The following is a 21622-nucleotide window of genomic DNA, read 5'->3' as shown; positions in this document are numbered from 1 at the left end:
AGGCCCTGCGTGGTCTGGGCCTTGCCAGCCCACTGTGTTTAGTCCATGACAATCCCCAGTGCTAGGCCAGAAACTTTCCTAAACACAGGAGAGGCAGACCAGGCCCCAGAACCTGGGGTGCAGCCTAGGTGAGTTCATTCCAGCTTGAAGGGGGTGGGGGGGGGGCGCTCAGTGGAGAAGAAGTTGCCTTTGTTTGCCTTTTAAAAAGCTTGTAGCTTTTTCTGGAAATTGCTTTTGGTTGAGTTTCTTTGAGGATGAATTTATATAAGTTAATTTGTAACAAGGACTGTTTAAAAATCAACTGGCAAACTTCCCTTAAGTAACATTAGCTCTTGCAGGCTGTGCAGACACGCTGCCGTAAGCTGTCACAGTTGCCTGGAAGGCTTGTCTCTGGCATCCCCCCTCCCTCCCACCCTACCCCCCCCCCTTTTTTTTTAAATCAGTACCGCCCTGAAATATTTTCTGCAGCATGTTGTAAAAATTCAGTGTGCTGGGCGGCTCACACCTGTAATCCTAGCTACTCACAGGTTCAAAACCAGCCCAGGCAGGAAAGTCCATGAGACTCTCCAATTAATCAGTAAAAAAAAAAAAAAAAAAAAAAATGTTACAAGTGGAGAGATATAGCTCAAGTGGTTGAGCACCAATCTTGAGCCAAAAGCTAAGGGACAGGGACAATACCCAGCCCTGCTATTCTCTCTCTCTCTCTCTCTCTCTCTCTCTCTCTCTCTCTCTCTCTCTCTCTCTCTCTCTCTCTCTCTCTCTCTCTCAAACCTTGGAGCCTGGACAATGGGAAAGATCCAGAAGAGAACATGTCCTGAATGGGACATGGGCTTAGACTAGTCCTGAGATGGGCCTGGGGCTATTCTACATATCCTGTGGTCCTTCCTTTCCTCCCTCCCCGACACTCCCAAAATTCTCCCTAGTGATCCTGGCCCCCAAGCCCCACAGGGACTAGGTCCCTTTGCTTGGTCCCTGCCTCGCCCTCCCCTCCCCCATATCCATGGCCTGCCCTCACAGACCCTCCTCTTCGGCCCAGGGTCCTTTGTACAATGTGCCACTCAAGCCAGGAGAACGGGGCAGGGTGGCTTCTGACCTCTGAAATTGTATCCCCTGGAACTCTAAATTTCTGGATTGACTGCTGGAGGGAAGTAATGGAAGAAATAATGGGATTTCGTTGAACTGATTGGTGATTCTTCTAGCCAGACGTAGCTCATGCATTGTGGTGGTGCCTCTATTTTCCTCATTGGGTATCTATAAGAGGGGGAAGTTGGAAACTCGATTATAAGAAACAAATGACCCTGACACCCCGTCATTCCTGCACAGCCGGGAAGCCGTGCAGTGGAACTTGTGCCTGGGGAAGGGGGAACTTCTGATTCTCAAGCAGAGTTCTTTCCACCCTAAATAGATCCTGGGGGGGGGGGTGCGGGGAGTGATGAGCCAGGTTCCCCAAGAACAGTGGGGTTATAGGAGCTGCTGTGGTCCTGACTGCAGTTTTCAAAGACGCCCTTGACCTTACCCAGAATTACCTAGTTCTGGTGATACTGGAATTACCCTTTAGCCAGAGCCCCCAGGCCACCTCCTTATCCTGAGAAGGCCAAGGTCAAATGAGGTTGGACTTCCACCTCCCCCTAGAAGCATTCCTACCAACCCCGCCGGGGGCGGGGGGGGGGGGTCTCTGCGTACACTGAACTCAGGGCCTTCCTCAACTGACATACTCTGGGCAGGCCCCTCTTTATCCCGGGGCCTTGGCAAAGTCCAGTCCCCTCCGCTTCCAGCCCGGGTCCTGACCCAGGGAAGGAAGCAGACTTAGTGTACCCCAGTGTCCCCCTCAGTGCCAACCTCCTAAGACGCGTCCACCCTCGGCGGTGGGGAGGACTCGGTGAGACACAGGAGAGCACGTCCTGGCTATGGTTCCTAGGGTCCATCGTATAGAAGGCCCAGTGAATACGCCAGTGAGTTCTACTTGGTTGGCTGCAAAGGAAGCCGGGGTGAATCTCAGGGAGGGGCTAAGACTTTGACCCTGTTCGTCTTGCCTGGTGACGCCAGCCAGGGCCTGCTCACTTGGAGCCGTGTGGAGAGCCCAGGTCTGGCAAGGGGGGGGCCTGGGGTGACTGGAGTCTGGGTTCGGGGTGTGCACATCTGGACTGTGCCTTGTGGTGATGAGGACCCTCCTCTGAACACACAACCAGCGCCCAGCAGTGCAGGCCTTTTCCCCCCACGGGGAGCGCCTCTCCCTCCCTTCCCTCCCGACAGCCTTTGCGTCCCCTGCCTTGCAGAGTGTCACCGGCGCCATGGTCACCCCACAGCTCTTCCGTGCTCTGGTGTCATCGCAGTGGGTGGCCGAAGCCCTGAGGTCGCCACGTGCCGGGAAGCCCCTGCAGTTGCTGGACGCCTCCTGGTACCTGCCCAAGACGGGCCGCAACCCGCGACGTGAGTTCGAGGAACGCCACATCCAAGGGGCTGCTTTCTTTGACGTGGATCACTGTAGCGACCACACATCCCCCTACGACCACATGCTGCCCAGCGCCACGCAGTTCGCCGAGTACGCGGGCAGCCTGGGCGTGGGCGAGAACACGCACGTCGTGGTCTATGACGGCAGCGACCAAGGCCTCTACTCCGCACCCCGGGTCTGGTGGATGTTCCGCGCCTTTGGCCACCACACCGTGTCTCTCCTCGATGGTGGCCTTCGCCACTGGATGAGCCAGGGCCTTCCCCTCAGCTCTGGCAAAACCCACCCCACACCTGCCACGTTCCACGCAAAGCTGGACACCTCCTTTCTCAAGACCTTTGAGGATGTCAAGGACAATCTGGAGTCCCGGCACTTCCAAGTAGTGGACGCCCGCTCTTCTGGCCGGTTCCGGGGCATCGAGCCGGAGCCCCGAGAGGGTAAGACTCAGGGACAGGGCGTTGGGCCGGGACAGCCGGAGAGCCAGGCACTCCCTGAGCCTTGCCCTGGTCTTCTTTTTTTTTTTTTTTTTTTAGGGGGGGAGGAATGTGTGTGCGATGCTGCTCCTGGGGTTGAACTCAGGGCCTGAGCACTGTCCTTGCTCAAGGCTGGCACCCTACCACTGGAGCCATAGCTCCACTTCCGACTTTTTGATGGTTAATTGCAGATAAGAGTCTCCCAGACTTTCCTGCCTTAAGCTGGCTTTGACCCGTGATCCCTAGATCTCCGCCTCCTGAGTAACTAGGATTCCGAGTGTGGGGCATCTGCCCCCAGCTAGCCCTGGTCTTTAAAGCGCATCCCCTGGGCTCAGGATGGGAGGCTCAGTCCTCCGGGCCCAGGTCTCCCTTGTGTTCTCTGCAACTCTGAGCTCTATCCTGCAGCCATGAGGTTATGGGGGAACCTGGAGGAACCGGGAGGCCCCCGGGCTACACTGGGAAGGAGTCTCACAGGAGCCAGGCTAGGAGATGGCGGAACTAAAGAGGTGCTTGCTGCCACCAGTGGCGGTGCCAGGGACTGGTTCCCCCCAGTGAGAAGGAGCCCCACAGAGCAGACTGGTCCCGCCACGCAGACAGGGCCTCTTGGAGACCCTGAGCGTCATGGCCAAAAGCTCTGCATCTGTGGATTTAACCAATCTCAAAAATCCTTAAATGAAGCTGGGTGCCAGTGGCTCTTACCTGTAATCCTAGCTACTCAGGAGGCTGAGATCTGAGGATTGTAGTTCGAAGCCGGCTCAAGCAGGAAATGTTTGCGAGACTCCTATCTCCAATCAGCTAGCTAAAAGCTAGAAATGGAAGTGGGCTCAAGTAGTAAAATGCGAGCCTTGAAGGAAAAGGCTAAGAGACAACGCCCAGGCCCTGAGTCCAAGTACTTGTGTGCATGTACACACTCATACACACACACACACAACTAAGGCAAAAAATGGCTGAGGGCATGGCTCAAGTGGTAACGCCCTGAGTTCAGACTCAGGACATACACACAGACACACACAGAGGCGGGGAGGAGTGATAGAACGAACCTGCTGCTCTGGGCATGGCTCTTCTTGGGGTCCACTCAGCCGTCTGTGACTAGGAGTGAACCGTGCACTCCTGTGGTCAAGCGGACAGGGGTAAAGGCTTGGTAGCTCCCAGGAACATCACTCGCTGCCCTCAGCGGGCCCTCTCCGCAGCCCCAGGCCCCCCACCAGGTGCCACCTCAGTCCAGCAGAGAGGGGAGTGGTCTTTGCTTGATGAGGCTCCAGGCTCTAAAGCACTAACTTTATAGCCCCAGACGACCTGGGTTGAAACCCACTGCCTGCTTGCGGCCGGGGCGAGCTAATCTCGGCACCTCGTTCTCCTCATTGGTACAAAGAGGGGCAATCGCCGCTCACCGTGGGCCTCTGGACGGTGGCTGCGACAACGTAGGCATGCAGTACTACCAGCTCTTAAATCAATGTTGTTCTGTGCTCCACCCACGTGGGGCCACCACACACACACACACACACACAGAGCCTGGTTGTTCATCTCACCTCTGCCACACAGGCGGTTATGTGGTGATTGCCTGCCTTCTCGGCCCGATGCCCTCACTCCCGGTACCTGCCAGGGCTGCAAGCCCGCCTCAACACTGGGATTACAGGCATGCACTCCCAGGCCTGGCCACTAGGTGGCTCTTCACGGAGCACCGGTACCACAGGGCTGCCTCTCACTCCTGTGGTGGTTGGAATGAGATGATGATGCCCACAGGTCTGGCACTTCCTCCACAGGGCAGGTCTTGGGTCCCGGGTTGCCATTTGTACCATTCTAACGCTCGTTCCCTCCCTCCCGCTTTCCTGCCACAGGCATCGAACCCGGCCACATCCCCAACAGCGTGAGCATCCCCTTCACGGAGTTCCTGACCGAGTCGGGCCTGGAGAAGAGCCCTGAAGAAATCCGTCGCCTGTTCCAGGAGAGGAAGGTGGACCTGTCCCGGCCCATCGTGGCCACGTGCGGCTCTGGCGTCACCGCCTGTCACGTGGCGCTGGGGGCCTACCTCTGCGGCAAGGCCAACGTGCCCGTCTACGATGGCTCCTGGGTGGAGTGGTACATGCGTGCCCGGCCGGAGAGAGTCATCTCTGAGGGCCGGGGAAAGACCTACTGAGCCCGGACGGGATGCGGGTCCCCGTGGATCTCACCAGCAGGGCCCAGCCTGGTCCTCCCGACTCCACCTTGCCAAAAAGAAAAAGAAAGTGTTTCCTCATCCAGCTCAGGTGCACTCGGGGGAAATCCCAGAGACCCAAAATCCCGTTGGCTCCTGGGCTGCAGTCGGGGGGTGAGGGGAGGGGGAGAGAAGGTAGGGGTGGGAGGTGCTGGGGGAGGGAGGCCAGGACTTGGAAATTGCTAGGCTGGGGACACCTCCCTTCTGCCTTACTGGTGAGGAAATAAAAGATCCGAGCTTGGAATCCTTGTAGCTTTACACCGCGTGCCAGCCACGCGTGCTCTGGGAGCTTCCGGTCTTGGAGAGCCTCCTGCTGCCTTCTGAGCGGTGCCGGGACCCCAGCACGCCCCATCTCGGTGACTGGCGTACTCCCTGATGGACGGTCTGCCCCCACAATCTTTTGACCACCCCCTCCCCCTCAGGCTTCTGTCCTGTTGAGAGTGGCTAGGACATTTCTAGAACCCCACCCAAAACCCCCTCCACAAAAGTGCACTGTGCATCTCGTTCCAGGAGAGGGCTAGAGGGTGTAAAGCTGAGCCCGAGGCTGGTCCAGCCCTGTCAGGATGCTCTGGGAGGCCTGAGGTGAGCCCACTGGGAGGGAACTGGGTCCTGAGCCCTTTCCCGCTCACAGCCTGGTCTCGGCATCGCCTGGGTGAAGGGGTGCAGGGCCTCTGGCCTCGGCTACAGAGGGCTGTGCCCGAATCAGGGCTCCCCATACTGCCCTCCCCATTTACCCCTGTGCACACGGGGACACCTTCTCTGAGAGGCCCACGGGTCTCTGGGTCACCCCTCCCCCTCTTTTTCCCCCCTTGCACTCATGGGAACCGAACCTAAGGCCTTGCACAGGTCGGTGAGCCACAGCCACCACCGCTGTGTCTTTCCAGTCCCTCAGTGCAAAATCACAGCCAGCCCCAGGGGCCCTGGGGAAAGCCTCCCAAACGACTTCCGTCTGCTTCCTCCCCTGAAAAACCAGACCTAGAAAGACGGTGGCTGAGGTGACTTAGGAAGGTGCCTGTGTGTGATTGAGCCCACCCAGGTGTGGCATACTGACTGACTCCACTCCCAGCCTCCCCGCCCCCACCCATAACACCTTTCCTTAGGAGCCACAGTGCAGGACAGGGAGGGACCGGCCGCACAGAGCCCTGAGCCAAGCCCCAGCCTGCCCGCCCCGGCTGTTTTCCTTGCCTAGGAAGGCCATCAGGGTGTCTGGTTAGAAGGAGCCACACGGGAACCCCGCAGAGCCCAGCCTGGGGTGGCCCCTGACCCAGGGCTTCCCCGTGCGGGCTGTGACCACCGCTGTCTGCATCCTGTCACTGCGTCCTCCTCAGTGGATGCCCAGAGCAAGAGACACAATGACGGCCAGGCCCCAGCCTGGGGAACTGCATGAAGGGAGCCACTCACAGGCTCCTCTGCCCAGGTTCAGACAAGCCCTGACTCGGGGCCCAGTGTTTCCCCAGCACCCCCGGGGGGCCTTGGGCAATGGGGTTTCAGGCTTGCGTTTGCCTCCCTTGCCCCAGTGTAGCCTGGAACACCAAGCTGAGCCACTGTGTGCCGCTTCTCTCCCGGGAAGGTCCTGGACGGGCCTGGACCATCGCTGGGCTCCATGATGCCCACTCTCCGCGGGTCCCAGCCTCTGCCCGCGCCCCCCCTCCCCCACCCCTTTCCCCGATGTGTCCCGGGGAGGAACTTACAACACCAGGCATGGGGGAATGATGCAAGCCTTGTCGGCTGGGCAAATATTTGCCGAGCACCCCCTTCAGCCTTAGGGACAGTGGGAAATGCATTTCCCAACCGGGCCTAACCAGCTGCCTCCACCCCTTTTCTACTACTCCCCAGACGGACGGCTGCCGAGAGGGATCATGGTCAACACCCCCCTCCCCCACCCCGCTGGCTGGAGAATGGGCAAAGCTGTGCTGCGGTGGGCCCCTGTGAAGTCAGATTGCCAGAGAGGCCGGCGCCCCGCCTGACCCTCAGCTTCCTTAGTCAGGCCTGTCACCGGCAACCTTGTTAAACCCAAGATGGAACCACACGACCCTAAGCAGGGTGGAGCCCACCCCACGGCTCAGCTTCATGGCTTTAGGGCACCAGGCTAACTTCAGAGGCCCCTTGTCCCTAAACCAGGTGGCCCAACCCTCAGGACTTTTCCCACAGGACAGGTGAGGAATCCCACCACCCAGGGTACGTTCACTTGCACCAGGTAAAGATCCCCTCCCTCCCTTAAACATGGCAGCGGGCAGCGGGCCGGGCAGAGAACAATACAAGACGTTGGTGATCACCTGTGCCAGGCCCGGAGCATGGCAGGCAGGTTCTCCGGAGTGCCGGGGTGACCCCGGTGTGTCAGGGGTCACGACATTGGTGTCAGCTCTCCCCCCTTTGCTTGCCCCCCACCCCCCGCCGGCTCCTGCTCCCTGCATCCCTGCACTTGCCTTCTGTGGTCTTCCTGATTCCTAAACCACAGAAGGCTGGAGTCGGCTAGACGCCCATTAGGAAAGCAGGTGAGCGGTGTCGCCTGGCGTGAAGAATGTCTGAGGGCTGTCACCCCCACCCCCACCCCGTGCCAGAGCAGAGAAGGGGCGGCCGGAGGCCAGTGACTGGACAGTTCCCGTGCTGCCTGGCTGAGGGTCGGGAACAGAAAGCAAGGAGAGGTGTGCACAGGAGAAACTGAGGTGAAGGGAGGGCATTATTTTTATTTTTGAACTCATGGTCTGGGTGTTGTCCCTTTGCTTTTTCCACCCAAGGCTAACACCCTACCGCTTGAGCCACAGCTCTACTTCTGGCTTTTTGGTGGTGAAGTAGAGATAAGAAACTCACAACCTTTCCTTCCCAGGCTGGCTTTGAACCGCGATCCTCTGATCTCAGCCTTCTGAGCAGCTAGGATGACAAGTGAGCCATCAGTGCCCAGCTTCATTCTTTCTAAATAATTGGTGCTTGTTTATGTTGAGGAAAGAACCCAACACCATGCATGCCTACCGGGAATGAGTCAAGAGGTGAGGGGTTGCTGTTAAGGGGTGCAGAGCTTTGCAGGAGGAGAAGAGCACTGTGGAAGAAGGACGGACCACAGCAGTGCACTTAATGTCATGGAAAATGTGCTGACCATTGCTTACAAATGTCAAGGATAGAAATGTAATGTGAAGTGTATGTTATCACAATTTAAATGTGTGTGTGTGTGTGTGTGTGTGTCTGTGGAGAGAGAGAGAGAGAGAGAGTTCTTTTTAATTTTTTAAAACAAGGATACCAAAGGTGTCTTGGAGGGGTTGCCTTGGCCAAATCTTAGTTTGGGCATCAAATTAATAGTAACAGATTTGACTGGGAATGTGGCCTAGCATGCATGAAGCCCTGGGTTCCATTCCTCAGTACCACATAAACAGGAAAAGCAAGAAGTGGTGCTGTGGCTCAAGTGGTACAATGCTAGCCTTGAGCACAAAGAGACTCAGGGACAGTGCCCAGGCCCTGAGTTCAAGCCCCAAGACTGACCAAAAAGAAAAGAAATAGTAACAGATTATCATGCATAGAATAAAATGGGCACATGTGAGTTACAGAAATGAATGAATACATCAATGCAAGAAGGGGAAGGGGGAATGTCTTTTCTTTGGTGGAACACCACTGAGAAATGTAGAAGGAATGATGGAATTAGAAACCCATAACTTGGCTCTGATTACTACAGGCAAGAGCATTCAGTGATCATTAAAATCAGTGGGAAAGAATTTAGCTTGACGAGACAGAATATTAATAAGGCCTCACAATATCTCCTCATCAAAAGGGAAGAGAGTCACTGCATAGCTTGGAAACTCGGCAGGTACCACCTTAACAAATTGGAAACCTGGCAGGCACCACCTTAACAAACAAAAGCATGTGTACCCTGTCCTGGCTGGCCAGGCACTGTGAACACAGGACTGGGATGGCCATCCTGCCAAAACATGGTCTAAGGGAAGCTCTCACAAGCCGGCTCGCACGAGGGGTCATGTCATGTCACAAAACCAGTCACCTGACAGAAGTTTGCAGATCCATAGTCTTTTATCAGGGTTTGTGTTTTTTCTCTTTCCCTAGAAAGCATCCTAGTGAGACAAATGGAGATTTGAAGACTTCCGGTAGATAAACTGAAATGTATCCTGTCCGTGTTACTTTTCCGTGCTCTGCTCATTGTTCTGTTTCTGGGAGAGAATGTCCTTGATTTTAGGAACGCTGAAGAGTTTAGGAATGAAAGGTCATTAATTCTGCAATGTACTCAAGAACAATCCAGAAAAACAAGAAAAGTTCAGAAAGAGAGGGAGAGAGAGAAAGAGAACAAGAAAAGTTCAGAGAGGGAGAGAGGGAGAGAGAGAGGGAGGGAGGGCGGGAGGGAGGGAGAGAGGGAGGGAAAGGGAGAATGAAAACCCCAAGTTTAACTATGTGTTAACATTTAGAGATATTTTAAAATTATTTTTCCCGGAATTTCTCTAAGCCATTTCCTAAATGACATGGGTGGGTTTTGTTGTTGTTTTCGCTATTGTTTTAAAGATTTCCTGATTGCATTTCTGCCAGGACTGCCGACCACAGACCTTAGTCCTTAGAATACCCGCAGCAGCTCTCCGACTGAAAGGTTTAAGGACCTGTCTTGGAAACCTTAGAAAAACCACAGTGCTTGCCCACAACAGGGGCAGGAGAGACACCCCAGAATGGCTGGAGAGCTGGCTGTTGGGGTTCTTGGAATGCCTCCCATCTCGGAGTGACGGCAGGAGGAAGGCCATGCACATAGCTGCCCTGTGTCCCGGATTCAGGGCTGTGAAGCCCAACAGAGGTCATCCTTCAGCTGTGCCCCAGGTGCCAACCAGAGGCACTGCCCAAGAAAGAAACTGCACTGCTATGAGCCGCCCTCGGCAGTAGGGGCCCCAAAGAACCCCCAAAACAATTCACTTGAAAAAAAAATGACCCAGCTTGAACCATGCACTCTGGCCAAAGCAAAGCCATGTTGGAAAGCCCAGGGCAAAGGCGCTAGGCCTAAAAGATCTTCCTTATCCTTTCCTCCTTTCCTACTTCCACCCCCCAACCTAGCCAAACCCTGGGAGTGAGTCTGGGGGCTGAGAGTCCCCACCTCAACACCAGGCTGGGAGTCCTCCGAGCGCCCTCTGCTGGTGGAAAGAGCAGTGGCCAGGTCCAGGTGGGCCAGCCGGGTCTGGTCAGGTCTGTCTCCCTCCCTGCCCAAGCCAGCTGAATCTCCACGGCCGGCCAGCACCGGCCCTCCCTCTAGCAATGTGAGCCCAGCTCCCTGGAGTTTGCAGACATAACTGGGCGATCTGGGAACTCAAGGGGAGGGTCTGGGTCTCGCCCGTTTCTGACCAACTCAGCCCTGAAGGCAGGCTTGGTGATCATCAGTTGACATTTGGGAAAGTTCAAGGTAAAAAAATCCTACAGACACATATGTTGTATGTGTTCAAGCCCATAGATCAGTGCTAAGCCTGAGGATGCTGTTTCTGGTCCAGGACCTGGCACATAGTAGGTGCTCAGTATACTGATATATAAAGTGAGGCTTGGAGAAGGTACCCACCTACCTAACTGATTTGGGGTGTTTTAAGGCAGAGACTCAAGCCCAGAGCATGGGCCTCCAAAGCTTGTTGGAATATTAGACTGGTCAGATGCCTGTCATTGTACTGATTATTCCCCTTCCTCTCTTTGAGTGGCCTGAAGAGGTTCAAGTTCAAACCCAGCAGCCCTGGACACCAAGACCAAGCAGCAAGGCCAGCCCCCAGGCCGCAGGAGGACTGGATGTGACATGAAGAACGTAAGGAGGACTGGGGAGGAATCAGAGCATTCTGACATTCTGCGCCGGGGAAGCAGAACACAAAGTACCCAGCAGAGATGAGTGACATCTTCTTAGTCATGGCAACAGCAGCAGATGTGACACAAGCCATTCAGATGCGGAGACGCAGCCAAGAAAAGGAACAGGTTCACCACAGGACAGCCGAGTGACTCGCTCAGGTAAAGCTTCCCAGGGTATCTGTGCTCCTCCAACTTTATCTGGGAGCAGAGCAACTCCTGGGTCGCTTTAGGTCACAATGGCTCAGCTGTTTTGCCCCAGGGGCTGTGCAAGCCCACCCCCTCATTCCTGACCCTGCTCTGCTGCCTTCCTGCTGTGCAGAAACAGTTTAGACTTGGTTCCAGACAGAAACCAGAGTGCTCAGCCCACCTTCCCTTCCTCTGTCCCTGAGACCTCCCAATTCCTCACCTACAAAACCAGAACGTAAGCTCAGTTCTCCTGACTTGGGCCTGGTACTGTCTCGTCTCTGTCTCGGGAATCCTTGTCCCCACCATGGCGGCCACAGGATGGAAAGTCCCCTAGAATCCACTGAGTGGTGGTTCGCCAGCTGTGTCTGTGACCCGTCCCCCCTTTCAGTTCTGTGGCCCCACCTGTAAAATGAGGATAGTAATATTAACCTCACAGGGCTGCTGGAAGCTTGGATGGATGATATGTATTTATTAGAATAATAAATAATACACATGAATAAATACTAAGCTTGAATAAATAACATGCATGTCCAGAAGCACCGGGCAGGCCGAAGTGCTTAGCCAACCCTATGTCTCTAATGCTGTCCTCAAGGAACTTCTGTTGGGGGAGAGAACACACACACACACACACACACACACACACACACACACACACACACACACACACACACACACACACACACACCGCCCCCCTCCACTCCAGAAAGAAAAGCTATTTGAACTGAGCTGGGGCGGGAGGCAGCTCGGTGGCAGAGCTGGGTGGGTCATGGGGTGGGGGGGGGTTCTGGACTCTCCACATTAGCCATGCAAGGCAGGGGAACCATTAGAAAACAAATCAAGTTTTAGGAAGAAGAGGTTCCTTCTCCCATCAGTTGTTTGATAGCTATCCAACTCTACAAAGGAAACACAGCATGAAAACAAAGGGGGGCTGGGATGGTGGGTTTGGGGGTTCCCTATTTCTTCAGTGTCTGGGAACCTGACCTTTCCCAAGCCCAGGACTCTAATCATTAGAGTCTTCTCGGAGTGACCCATGGCGTGACCCGCCAGGATAGAGGAAGGATGGAGCTGGGACAGGGAGGCTCAGGGCCCCGCCCACCGCGCACGCCCCGCCCACCGCGCACGCCCCGCCCACCGCCCGGGGAGCGCGGACTACATTTCCCGGCGAGCCCCGCGCGCGTGGTACCCGCCCGCGGCCCAGCGCGGCGGGCGGAGGATGCAGACGCCGCGGCCAGCGATGAGGATGGAGGCCGGGGAAGCAGCGCCGCCGGCCGGGGTGGGCGGCCGCTCCGCGGGCGGCTGGGGCAAGTGGGTGCGGCTCAATGTGGGGGGCACGGTGTTCCTGACCACCCGGCAGACGCTGTGCCGGGAGCAGAAGTCCTTCCTCAGCCGCCTGTGCCAAGGGGAAGAGCTGCAGTCGGACCGGGTGAGGCGGGGGCCCGAGGCGGCGGGGGCCCGAGGCGGCGGGGCCCGGCTTCCCGGCGCGCGGGGCTGGCTGTCCGCCGGCCGGCCCCCCCACCCCCACCCCCTACCCGCCTGGGCACCGGGCTGGGCTCCCTTCGCGGGAGCCGGAGGAGGGGGTGGGGAGGGGAGCCGGGCGAGCGCTGCGCCCATTGCCGTGGCAACGGCACCACGCAGGCCGCCGCGGCCATTTGGAACTCGGGAGGGCTGGCTGCCGTGGGGGGGATCGGGGTCTTGCCCTCCCCCGGGGGTGCGGGGGCCGCCTCCCGAGGCCCGCTTTGCCGCCGACTGTGGGCACCACCACGGGCGGGCTCCTTCCCTGCTCGGGGCACAGCCTTCCAGTCTGTAGTGCCAGGGTCCGCCGCTGGAGATTCCCCCCCCCCCCCAGCCCCCGAGACGCTCGGTCCCCCTTCTCGTGACCCTCCCATGCTGTGACCTTGGGCGAGTCCTCTCACCTCCAGATGCCCCAGCCCGCCCTGCCTCCCTGCAGGCTGCCTGTGTCCAATCACAGAGCCGCTTCTCTGGAAACTTGAAAACATCCCCTGAAAGGTTGATAGACGGTAGAGCTGGCTTGGGGTAGGGGGTGGGAGTAGGGGCACCATGGCTGAGCCCTGAGCCAGGGCCAGAGACTACTCAAACTTCCTCTCACCCACATGCTCACAGTCACCCTTCATTATCAGGAGGGAGAGGCTCAGAGAGGTCCAACCATCAGTCCAAGGTCACACCGCCTAGAGGTTTGAAGCTCAGTCTGCCTGACCCCATAGCTTTACTGATCCATCCTGCCGCCCTGCACCCTCTCTCCCTCCCCTGACCTTTGCCGGGTAAATTGTGGGCTTAAAGGGCAGGGCCGAGGCTACACTTCCCTTAATGCCTGTGGTATTCTCCTCTGTAGGATGAAACTGGGGCCTACCTCATTGACCGGGACCCCACCTACTTTGGGCCCATCCTGAACTTTCTCCGCCATGGCAAACTGGTGCTGGACAAGGACATGGCTGAGGAGGGTGAGTTGGTCCAGGGATCTGGCCTGAGGCCCGTGTCCTAGGCCCTTGGCCCTGGCTTGTACAGCTCGATCGGGGTTTCCTGGGAGAGCCAAAGCCACTTCCCCCAGCCAGCATGGAACCCTGCTCTCTCGCACATTCTCTGCCTCTTCTCAAGCGGAGCAGGGCTGACTCCCCGGGCCTCTGTGGAGCTGTCAGGCCCCAGCTGTCACTGGATGGTGATGGAGACCTGAGCGGAGGATAAAGGAAGCCCTTGAGGCCCCAGGCCTCTGTTGGGGTGGGGCTGCCCTTTCTTCCTTTCCACTCTGGTCTCTTGGGAAGCCAGGTGTGTCTCCTGCAGCCCTGAGGCTGGGAGGTGGGGGGGGGGGGGAGGACCTGCCACCTTCTTTCTCTGAGTGATCTGCTACCTTCGATTTTCAATTCTGCCAGTTCTGCCAGGCAAAGGCTTGCAGTGAGCAAGTGGGTGGAGAGGGTGACTCTTCTCCAGATCTGGCAGTCTCTGCTGCATTGGGCTGGTTGGGATGGGAGGCGGGGGTGGGGGAGGATCCAGCTCCTTGGCAGGGCTTCAGCTACTCCCAGGCCTGGAGATGCCCATGTTGGGGCCTAGCAGACAGAGAAGCCATCTCTGAGAGAATGGTCACCGACAGAGCTCCGGCGGGGGCCAGGGACCAGTGTGCCGGGCCAAGTTCCTTCAGGACACAGGGTGTGGTTCTGGGTGGGCTGACCAAGCCAGGCTGCCTGCAGTCTCCACTGGTGTCTACAAAATGGGAGGGGTGACGAGCATTCTGCGCATGCTGTGACTCCATGTGTCCTGAGTCCTGTGCACCCATAGGTGTCAGGCAAGGTTAGCTAGCCCGTCCTCACTCTGGCCGGTGGTCTCCCGTGCTTGGCCCTTAACAGGGTACACAGCAGTCTGGAAGCCAAGTGACTTCTCTAAGAGCCAGGAGCCCTAGGGGAGCAGATAACGTGGGTGTGGCCTAGTGTGGGGGTGTGGCCTGGCATGAGGGTGTGGCCGGGTGTGGGGGTGTGGCCGGGCGTGGGGGTGTGGCCGGGCACAGGATCCGTCCCAGTGGGAGGGGAGGGAAGAGGAGGTAGAGCTCCCGTGGTGTGGCGGGAGTCCCAGCCAACACCTGTTTACAGGTTCAGTTTCTCAAAGCCCTGATCCTGACAGCACCTGCAGCTCCCTAACTAGGGGGACCTGGGGCATGATTTAACTCCTCTGTGCCTCCATGCCCCATCTGTGAAGTGAGGTGGCAGCAGTACCCACATCACTGAGCTTGGGGGTGGCCAGATAGGGAGCTCCGGGCCCAGCATGGAGCTTGGTGCTGGCCCTGAGGCTACACAGCTCAGAATACAGGATGGACACCCCCTTTGTGGCAGGCCTCCATGGGCTCAGGGGACAGCTGTGAAAATCGGGGAAGGACTTTGACCTCGGATGTGCTCCTCGCTGTGCTGGAGGCGGGGTTGCTCTGGCCAGCACCGTGGGGCTCCGGGATGGAGACCTTCTGGGCCGTGGAGGGATGCCTTCCTTCCCTGGGTGCCCGGGGCAGAATGTGGGAGCGTCTTCCTGAGGGGTTACCGTCCGGTCCCCACCTCTTCCTCATCGCCCGCACGCCACGCACGCACAGGCCCGCCCTCCAGATCCCCTCGCCTCACCAGCCAGGATCCAGATCCTGAGGGGACACAGAGCCCATAATAGGGCCTGTCCCGGGGAGCCTAGCAACCAGCCTGGAAGGCACCGAAGGCCCCCAGCCCTGCCGAAGCTCCGCGTGTCAAACCCCTGGGAACTTCCCCCTTTACCAGGTGGGGGCGGGGGCAACTTGATCTCCCAGATTTAGTAACTGCAAAAGGTGGAGGGTGGCGCTTGCTTCCTCCACATCCTCAAGATTTCTGATGGGCACGAGGGCCTTGGAAACCGTCAAGGGTGTCTGTCAAGGGCACATAACAGTGTGTGTGTCTGTAGTGGGAGCTTGAAAGGCTTAAGGACCTTGTGTTTCCATAAGGCCGCATGACTTTGGCCATGTCGTTTCTCTATTGGAGCCCTGATTTCCCCAGTTGAGTCAAGGTGATGAAAGTCCCCCCCTTCTCATTCTGAGGACTAAACGCCACGAAGGCTGGGGTGCTCCGGGCACAAGACCTGGCTCTAAGCATGTGCTGGGCACGTGGACGCACACAGCAGGCGTGGCCCAGGCCCCCTCGTGGCATTTTAGGGCTCCGTTCCAGCTCGCCTCTGGCTCCTGGTGGCACCAAGAGCAGCGCCAGGTTGTAGACCACGGGTGGCCTTGGTTCTCTGAGACCTGCACTGCGTGAGGGGGGGGCGGGGGGGGCCTGGCATCTCACCCCTTCCACAGGGGAAGGAAGGAAACAGTCCTTTCGTTTGGCCTCTTGCCAGGGCCTGTGGCTAGCGCAGGGAGGGAGCGGGCCCGGGGGAGGAGGGGGGAGCGGAGTGACGAGGGGCCGCTGTGTCCGCCAGGAGTCCTGGAGGAAGCCGAGTTCTACAACATCGGCCCGCTGATCCGAATCATCAAAGACAGGATGGAGGAGAAGGACTACACGGTGACCCAGGTGGGGAGAGAAGCCGGGCGGTGCCCCCACCCGGCTGCTGTGCGGCCCTCTGCGCTCAGGTGGAAAGAGGTCTCGAGTGGCGTCCACCCAGCGACCAGCAGCCGATGGGGGGGCGGGGGGGGCGGAGGCGGGACAGGGGAGGGCAGTCTTCACGTCTCTGGAGGGCCGGACTCGATAGGCGACCCCAAAATGTTACCACCACCACCACCACCCCTCGTTCCAGTTCTACATCCTCACTGCTCCCCTAATGCATGGGGGTTCTGGAAGGAGTGAGATCATGTATACGGAGCCCCTAGTCCATAGTGTGGGCTCGGAGCACAGCTGCCTTCACCCCCTCCTCCTCCTCCTCCTCCTCCTCCTCCTCTCCCCTCCCCCTCCCCCCTCCCCCGCCTTCCTCCTGGGGTATGTGGTTGAGGATGGTTCCATGGTTCACGTGATCCACCTGCCCGCAGGTGCCTCCCAAGCACGTGTACCGGGTGCTGCAGTGCCAGGAGGAGGAGCTCACGCAGATGGTCTCCACCATGTCCGATGGCTGGCGCTTTGAGCAGGTAGGCCGGGGCCGCAGGGACAGCCCCCGTGTGTGTGTGTGTGGGGGTGTTCCTAAGCCCAGCTGAACAGGATGAGGAGAGGAGGACAGAGCGGAAGAGGGGTGGGTGAGGGGGCTAGCTGCAGAGGGAACCACCCCGGGCACAGCCTCCAGGGCCCCCCCCAAGGAGCGTGCCCAGGGCTAGCCACTGCCCCTCCAGGCTTCCCCTGAGCTCTCTGGTGGCCTCACTCGACTAGCGCCCACCCCGGTGAAGCGCGGGGCAGAGCCCACCACTCAGGTTTCCAGGGGAGCAGAGCCAGAAAGCGAGCGCCAGGTCTCATTCACCCTGGGAGCTGGAGGGCTCACCTGGGCCCTGCGGTACCTCTCCACCGGAAGCCGAAGGGGGCGGGCTGGGCCTCTGGGGTGGCCGGCAGGCAGGAAGTCTGAGCTAGTCCAGGAGCCCGAGGCCCAATTCCTCTCCAGCCCCAGGCAAGCCACGGCTCCGCCTGGAGGCCCGGCCCATCTGCCGAGGAGGCAGAGGCGCCTCATTCGCAGGGCTGCTGTGATCCGCAGAGGGCCTTCAGTGAAGCCGCTGGTCCTGCGAGAGCCCTAGTGTCCTGTCAACTCTTAGGACTGAGTCCAAGCCCGCAAGACCCTAGAGAAGGCTGGGAGGGCCCCCCCCCCCCCGCCCCCAGTCCTGCCCTTCCTGCAGCCAGGTGGCACGCAGGCCCCTGCTCCAAGTGGAGGGGGTGGGGCTTTTCCTGGGCCCCGCTGAAGCAGGGCCCCTGAGAGCTGGAAGACTCAGAGGTACAGGACTTCCTCAGCCAGAAGGCTGGGGTGTTCTGTCCTCCAGACACCATCCTCGAGCCACGGGAGGGACTGAGGGACTGGCCACTGGCCCTGTGGGCTCGGGAATGGCCCCCCTGGCCTGCCTCTGCTTCCTGGAGTTAAGGGGTAGTCTGTGGGGCTCCCCTGTGTCGGCTCCTGCAGGGCTGGGGTTCAGCACTCTCGTTCCTGGGCTCCGCCTTCCTCTGTGGCCGGGCAGGGGCTGGGATGATGGTTCAGCCGCGGCCTCCAGGGTCAGGCCCTGCCCATCCAGGAGAGGCGCAGGCCGGGGGATCTGGAGCAGGCTGCCGAGAGCAGAGCCAAGAGGACTTGCGGACAGCCGCCAGTGGCACCTCCGCCCCCCACCCAACCTGCGCCTCTCTCCCCACCCCCAGCTGGTGAACATCGGCTCCTCCTACACCTACGGCAGCGAGGACCAGGCCGAGTTCCTGTGTGTGGTGTCCAAGGAGCTGCACAGCTCCTCCCACGGTCTGAGCTCCGAGTCCAGCCGCAAAACTAAGGTACAGATGTGCTCCTCCCACTGTCCTCCCTCCGCTCCCGCTGCTGCTGCTTCCCCCCCTCCCCCCACCGCACCCCATAAACCCATGGTCACAGCGCCTGCCATCCATCCCATGCTTCGTGGTCCAGTCCGCTCGCACCGGTTCCAGGCCCAGGCTCGGGGGTGGGGGGGGTGGGGGAGGCAGCAGGTCAGGGCCATCCTGAGGGCACAGCCAGGGTGGGCTCCGTGCCCCTTGAAGGGGGCCGCATGGTCACGGGATGACCCCGCGGCCATGACCACGGGGATCGTGACACCGGACAGTGCGCTGCACGAGGCTGGGCACACAGTGACCCAGTGTGGCCCCGGACGGGTTCTGCCCTCCAGGAACCTGTGCTGTTCTCCGTGGAGCCCCGAGAGGTGAACCACATCCTACGCTGACTCAGACTTGGGCTCCCAAATGGCCGGTTCATTCCCTGGGGCTGGCGGTCATCCCCCCCCCACCCCCCTCAGGCCTCCCTCAGAGCCAGGAAGCCAAACTCCACGGCCCCAGGCCTCCCTGCGGGTCCAGCCCACCTGGGAGGCCTCTGGCCCTCCCCTCCGGGAGGCAGTATCTGCCCCCCACCCCCCACCCCCAGCCCTAGGGTCCCTCAGTAGGGCAGCAGAGTAGGCAGGGGCCTGGCTAGGACAGAGGGGGCCTGCTCCTGCGTGCTGGAGGCCTGGCTCTGGCTTCCTGTCTGTGTGTGCGTCCGCCTGGCTGCCCTGCTACGGCTCCGCCCCCTCCCCTCGTGCCCAGCAGAGCACAGCGTGAGACCCTGCGCTGCCCGCCCGTGCCCCCACCCAGGCCCGGGGTGCCAGACACTTGCCAGCACCCTAGATCTGGTTGGTGTTGGCTCCAAGAGACTCCCTTGGCTGCCTATCTTACCCACCCTCCCAAAGCGAGGCCTCGCCAAGCACCCCTGGCTGCCCCCACCCCCCCACTCCCCATCCCCCCCACAGGGTTCCTCCTCCACCCCTAGTCACACCACACACCTCGCTGTGACGGCAGCCAGACCCCGGCGCCGCCAGTGGACACGGCCCTCCCTCCCGCCCCCCCGAGGTCCCTCCTTGTCTCGCCTGCCCCGCTGCCCTGCCCCGCGGTCTGGGGGGGCCCCCCGGGGACAGCTGCCCCCGCACCCCGGGCCCTCCGTCAGCAACTCCACTCTCTCTCCCCTGGGTCGGCCGCCGGCGGGTCCACAGAGCGCGGAGGAGCAGCTGGAGGAGCCGCAGCGGCAGGAGGAGGTGGAGGAGGTGGAGGTGGCACAGGTGCAGGTGGAGGCAGATGCCCAGGAGAAAGGTGCAGCCCGCCCCCAGGAAGATGATTGCTAATCCGAGCCGGGGCCTCCCGCCCGCCCGCCCGCCCGCTCGCTCGGCCTGCTGGAGCTAGCCGCAGACCGGGGGACGAGGGCGGGCCACCAGGGTTAGCTTAGCGCCTGCCGCCTCGCCCCATAACCATCCCTCTCTCACTTTCTCTTGCAGCCCTGTCATCTCAGGATCCCGCTAACCTTTTCTCCCTCCCACCACCGCCTCCTCCTCCGCTTCCAGCCGGAGGTCCTGCCTCATCTTCATCTACCTCCTCTTCCTCCTGGATCTCATCTGCACCCTGCCTCTTCCCTCTCTGCCCCTGTCCAGGTCTTCTCTCTGCCTGCTCGCATCTCCATCCTGGGGCCACCCTGGTCCCGGCCTCCCGTGCCCTCTCCCCGGGCCCCGTGGCCCTGCATCCCCGAGCATCCCGCCAGCTACCTCCTGCACCCCTCCCCATCCCTCCCGCCTCCCGACCCGCGGAGGAGGGTCCCGGCCGCACCTGCTCCGTGTCCCCCCACCCTGCCGGGCACCTCTGAGGCTGGCCCGGGCCCCGCCGGCCCGCCCGGCCACCTCACGGGCCCTCCCGGCAGGTCCCCACCCGCACCCTCCCAGATCTGAGCCTGAGCCCGCTGCGGGGGAGGGGGGGGGGCTCCCCAGCCCGCCTGGCCCCAGAGCCCGCCGGCCCTGGTTCGGAGCCCGGCAGAGTTGGACGGGAGGGCAGAGCAAGGAAGGTGCTCGTCTCTCGTCCTTGGACTTGAGCCAGGCTCTCGGCTGGTTTTCTCCACCCACCAGTTTCTCATCCTAACTGGGCCTTGGGGTGAGGCCCTGAGAGCAGGGCGCGTTGGGGGGCGGGGGGGCTCTCCCGCCCGCCTGCTGGTTAGCACCTGAGCCAGGCTGGGAACGTCCTGGGGCTTGTGTGTCTCTGCATGGAGCCCCGGGCCCCCTCCTCTTCCGTGGGGTGGGGAGGCCCCGGCCCCACGCAGGACCCCACGTAGGGATCGCCTTGGCTGGCCAGCCGAGGATTACAATGGGGCAGAAAAGCCCCGGCCGGGCAACCACAGGCCCCGCCCCGCGCAAGCCCCGTGGCCCTGGGCAGGCGCGTTGCCCTCTGGGCCACAGTGCATTATTCCAAAGTGAGGACAGCAGCCCTCCCGGCCCGGCCTCCGCCCTGCCTCCTTCCACCCTCCATGGAGTTCTGGTGGCACCTGGCCTCCCCGGGCAGGGTGGGCCCAGGGCACCCCGCCGGGTCAGTTGGGGGCGCCCTTCCTCCTCCCCTCCTCGGTTCTCACTCCACTTCTCCGGGCCTCAGCCCCACTCGCCTCTTCTAGGAGGGAGCCTGGGACTCACTGGCCTTTCTCTCTCCCTCTTTCCCTCCCTCCCTCCTCTCCTCCCTCCCTCCCTCCTCCCTTCTCACTCTCCCCTCCCCTCTCCTGCCCTCTCATTACTGGCCCCCCTGGTTCTCTGACCCCGCCCTCCCCTCCTCCTGCCCCTTCCCTCTCTTATTTTCTAGCTATTACAAGCCAGAGGCACCCGGATGTGAACCCCCAGATCACCTCCAGGGACTTGGGGTTCCGATCTGAAATCCTTTATTTTTGTACCACGGGGCGGGCCCCTGGCCCGAGAAGGAAGATGTGTTCTTTCCCCTGCCCCTCCTGCCTGCACCTGCTGGGCGGGGGCTCGCCCCTGCCCCCGGGGCTGGCCTGGGGGCTCCCCAGAACCCCCCCAGGCCTGGGGTGGACTGTGGGCGGAGCCACCCGCCCATGGCCAAAGGGGGGCGCCGTCCAGCCGGGGCTCCCAGGCCCCTCGGCCCCCTCGCCCCAGGCCCCCTGCCGCACGGTGGACGAGCCCCCTCCCCGCCCGGTCACCTCTCCTCCGTGAGCCGTCTCCCCCCCGTCCATTCCGGGCGTCTTCCTTGCCTCACCTACCTCACAGGGTTGTTGTGAGGGTACACAGAGGAGCAGAGTCCCCCGGAGCAGGGGCTCTCCCTTCCCCCCCCCCCCGGGGGGACACGGCCTTAGCCCCCACACAGGACACTTTGCTAAGGGAGACTCAGGTACTGGGGTGGCACTGCAGGACGCGGTCTGGGCGGCGCGAACCGGGGCAGGAGCCCCGCTCCCGGGGCAGGGGTGGTTGGAGGGGTGGGCAGGACCCTTGGGGGAGGGAGGAGAACACCACTCCTCCGCCCAGGGCAAGGCCTGGCTGTCAGGGGCACTGAGCGCGGCCCTCCTGTGTGAACCCCCCAGGACGGGGGCCTCTCCTCTCAGCTGTGCCCCCCACCCCCGCCCCAGCACTGAACGAATAAACCTGAAGAA

General features: G+C 60.5%; 3 protein-coding genes across 5 annotated transcripts in view; 2 read left to right on the top strand and 1 right to left on the bottom strand.

Moving 5' to 3' along the window:
• Mpst (mercaptopyruvate sulfurtransferase) overlaps positions 1–5252 on the top strand; it is a 5842-nt gene extending 590 nt beyond the window's left edge. Inside the window, exons 2-3 of the mRNA XM_048355952.1 lie at positions 2277–2886; positions 4761–5252. Coding sequence (XP_048211909.1) covers positions 2292–2886; positions 4761–5059 — 894 coding nt within the window. The 5' untranslated portion in view covers positions 2277–2291 and the 3' untranslated portion in view covers positions 5060–5252. The remainder of the gene's footprint in view (positions 1–2276; positions 2887–4760) is intronic.
• The window catches only part of Tst (thiosulfate sulfurtransferase), a 24253-nt gene extending 7256 nt beyond the window's left edge, over positions 1–16997 (bottom strand). The window contains exon 1 of the mRNA XM_048355944.1: positions 16991–16997. The gene's annotated coding sequence lies outside the window, so the exon portion shown is untranslated. The remainder of the gene's footprint in view (positions 1–16990) is intronic.
• Kctd17 (potassium channel tetramerization domain containing 17) lies at positions 12287–21622 on the top strand. Of its 3 annotated transcripts, none has more exons than XM_048355908.1 (7): positions 12287–12521; positions 13449–13557; positions 16028–16119; positions 16572–16667; positions 17866–17991; positions 19206–19302; positions 20821–21622. In XM_048355908.1, the coding sequence occupies exons 1-7, from the start codon at positions 12312–12314 to the stop codon at positions 21186–21188; spliced, it is 1098 nt and encodes a 365-aa protein (XP_048211865.1). In that variant the 5' UTR covers positions 12287–12311; the 3' UTR covers positions 21189–21622. The 3 variants fall into 3 exon arrangements, with proteins under 3 accessions (XP_048211865.1, XP_048211871.1, XP_048211879.1); XM_048355914.1 differs by lacking the exon at positions 20821–21622 and adding an exon at positions 19485–19860 and having other exon boundaries at positions 12288–12521; XM_048355922.1 differs by lacking the exon at positions 19206–19302 and having other exon boundaries at positions 12293–12521; positions 20821–20996.

The sequence above is a fragment of the Perognathus longimembris genome, chromosome 1 (assembly GCF_023159225.1).
Source record: "Perognathus longimembris pacificus isolate PPM17 chromosome 1, ASM2315922v1, whole genome shotgun sequence".
NCBI lineage: Eukaryota > Metazoa > Chordata > Mammalia > Rodentia > Heteromyidae > Perognathus > Perognathus longimembris.
Note: the sequence above shows the minus strand (reverse complement) of the source record. Positions and strands in the feature narration are given on the sequence as shown.

What these genes read in the sequence shown, in the direction of transcription:
- Kctd17 (XM_048355908.1), top strand. Translation starts at nt 12,312, where the DNA reads ATGCAGACGCCGCGGCCAGCGATGAGGATGGAGGCCGGGGAAGCAGCG. An exon ending in AAGAGCTGCAGTCGGACCGG is followed by an intron (nt 12,522 to 13,448) that starts GTGAGGCGGGGG and finishes TCTCCTCTGTAG; the next exon opens with GATGAAACTGGGGCCTACCT. An exon ending in ATGGCTGGCGCTTTGAGCAG is followed by an intron (nt 16,668 to 17,865) that starts GTAGGCCGGGGC and finishes CCCCACCCCCAG; the next exon opens with CTGGTGAACATCGGCTCCTC.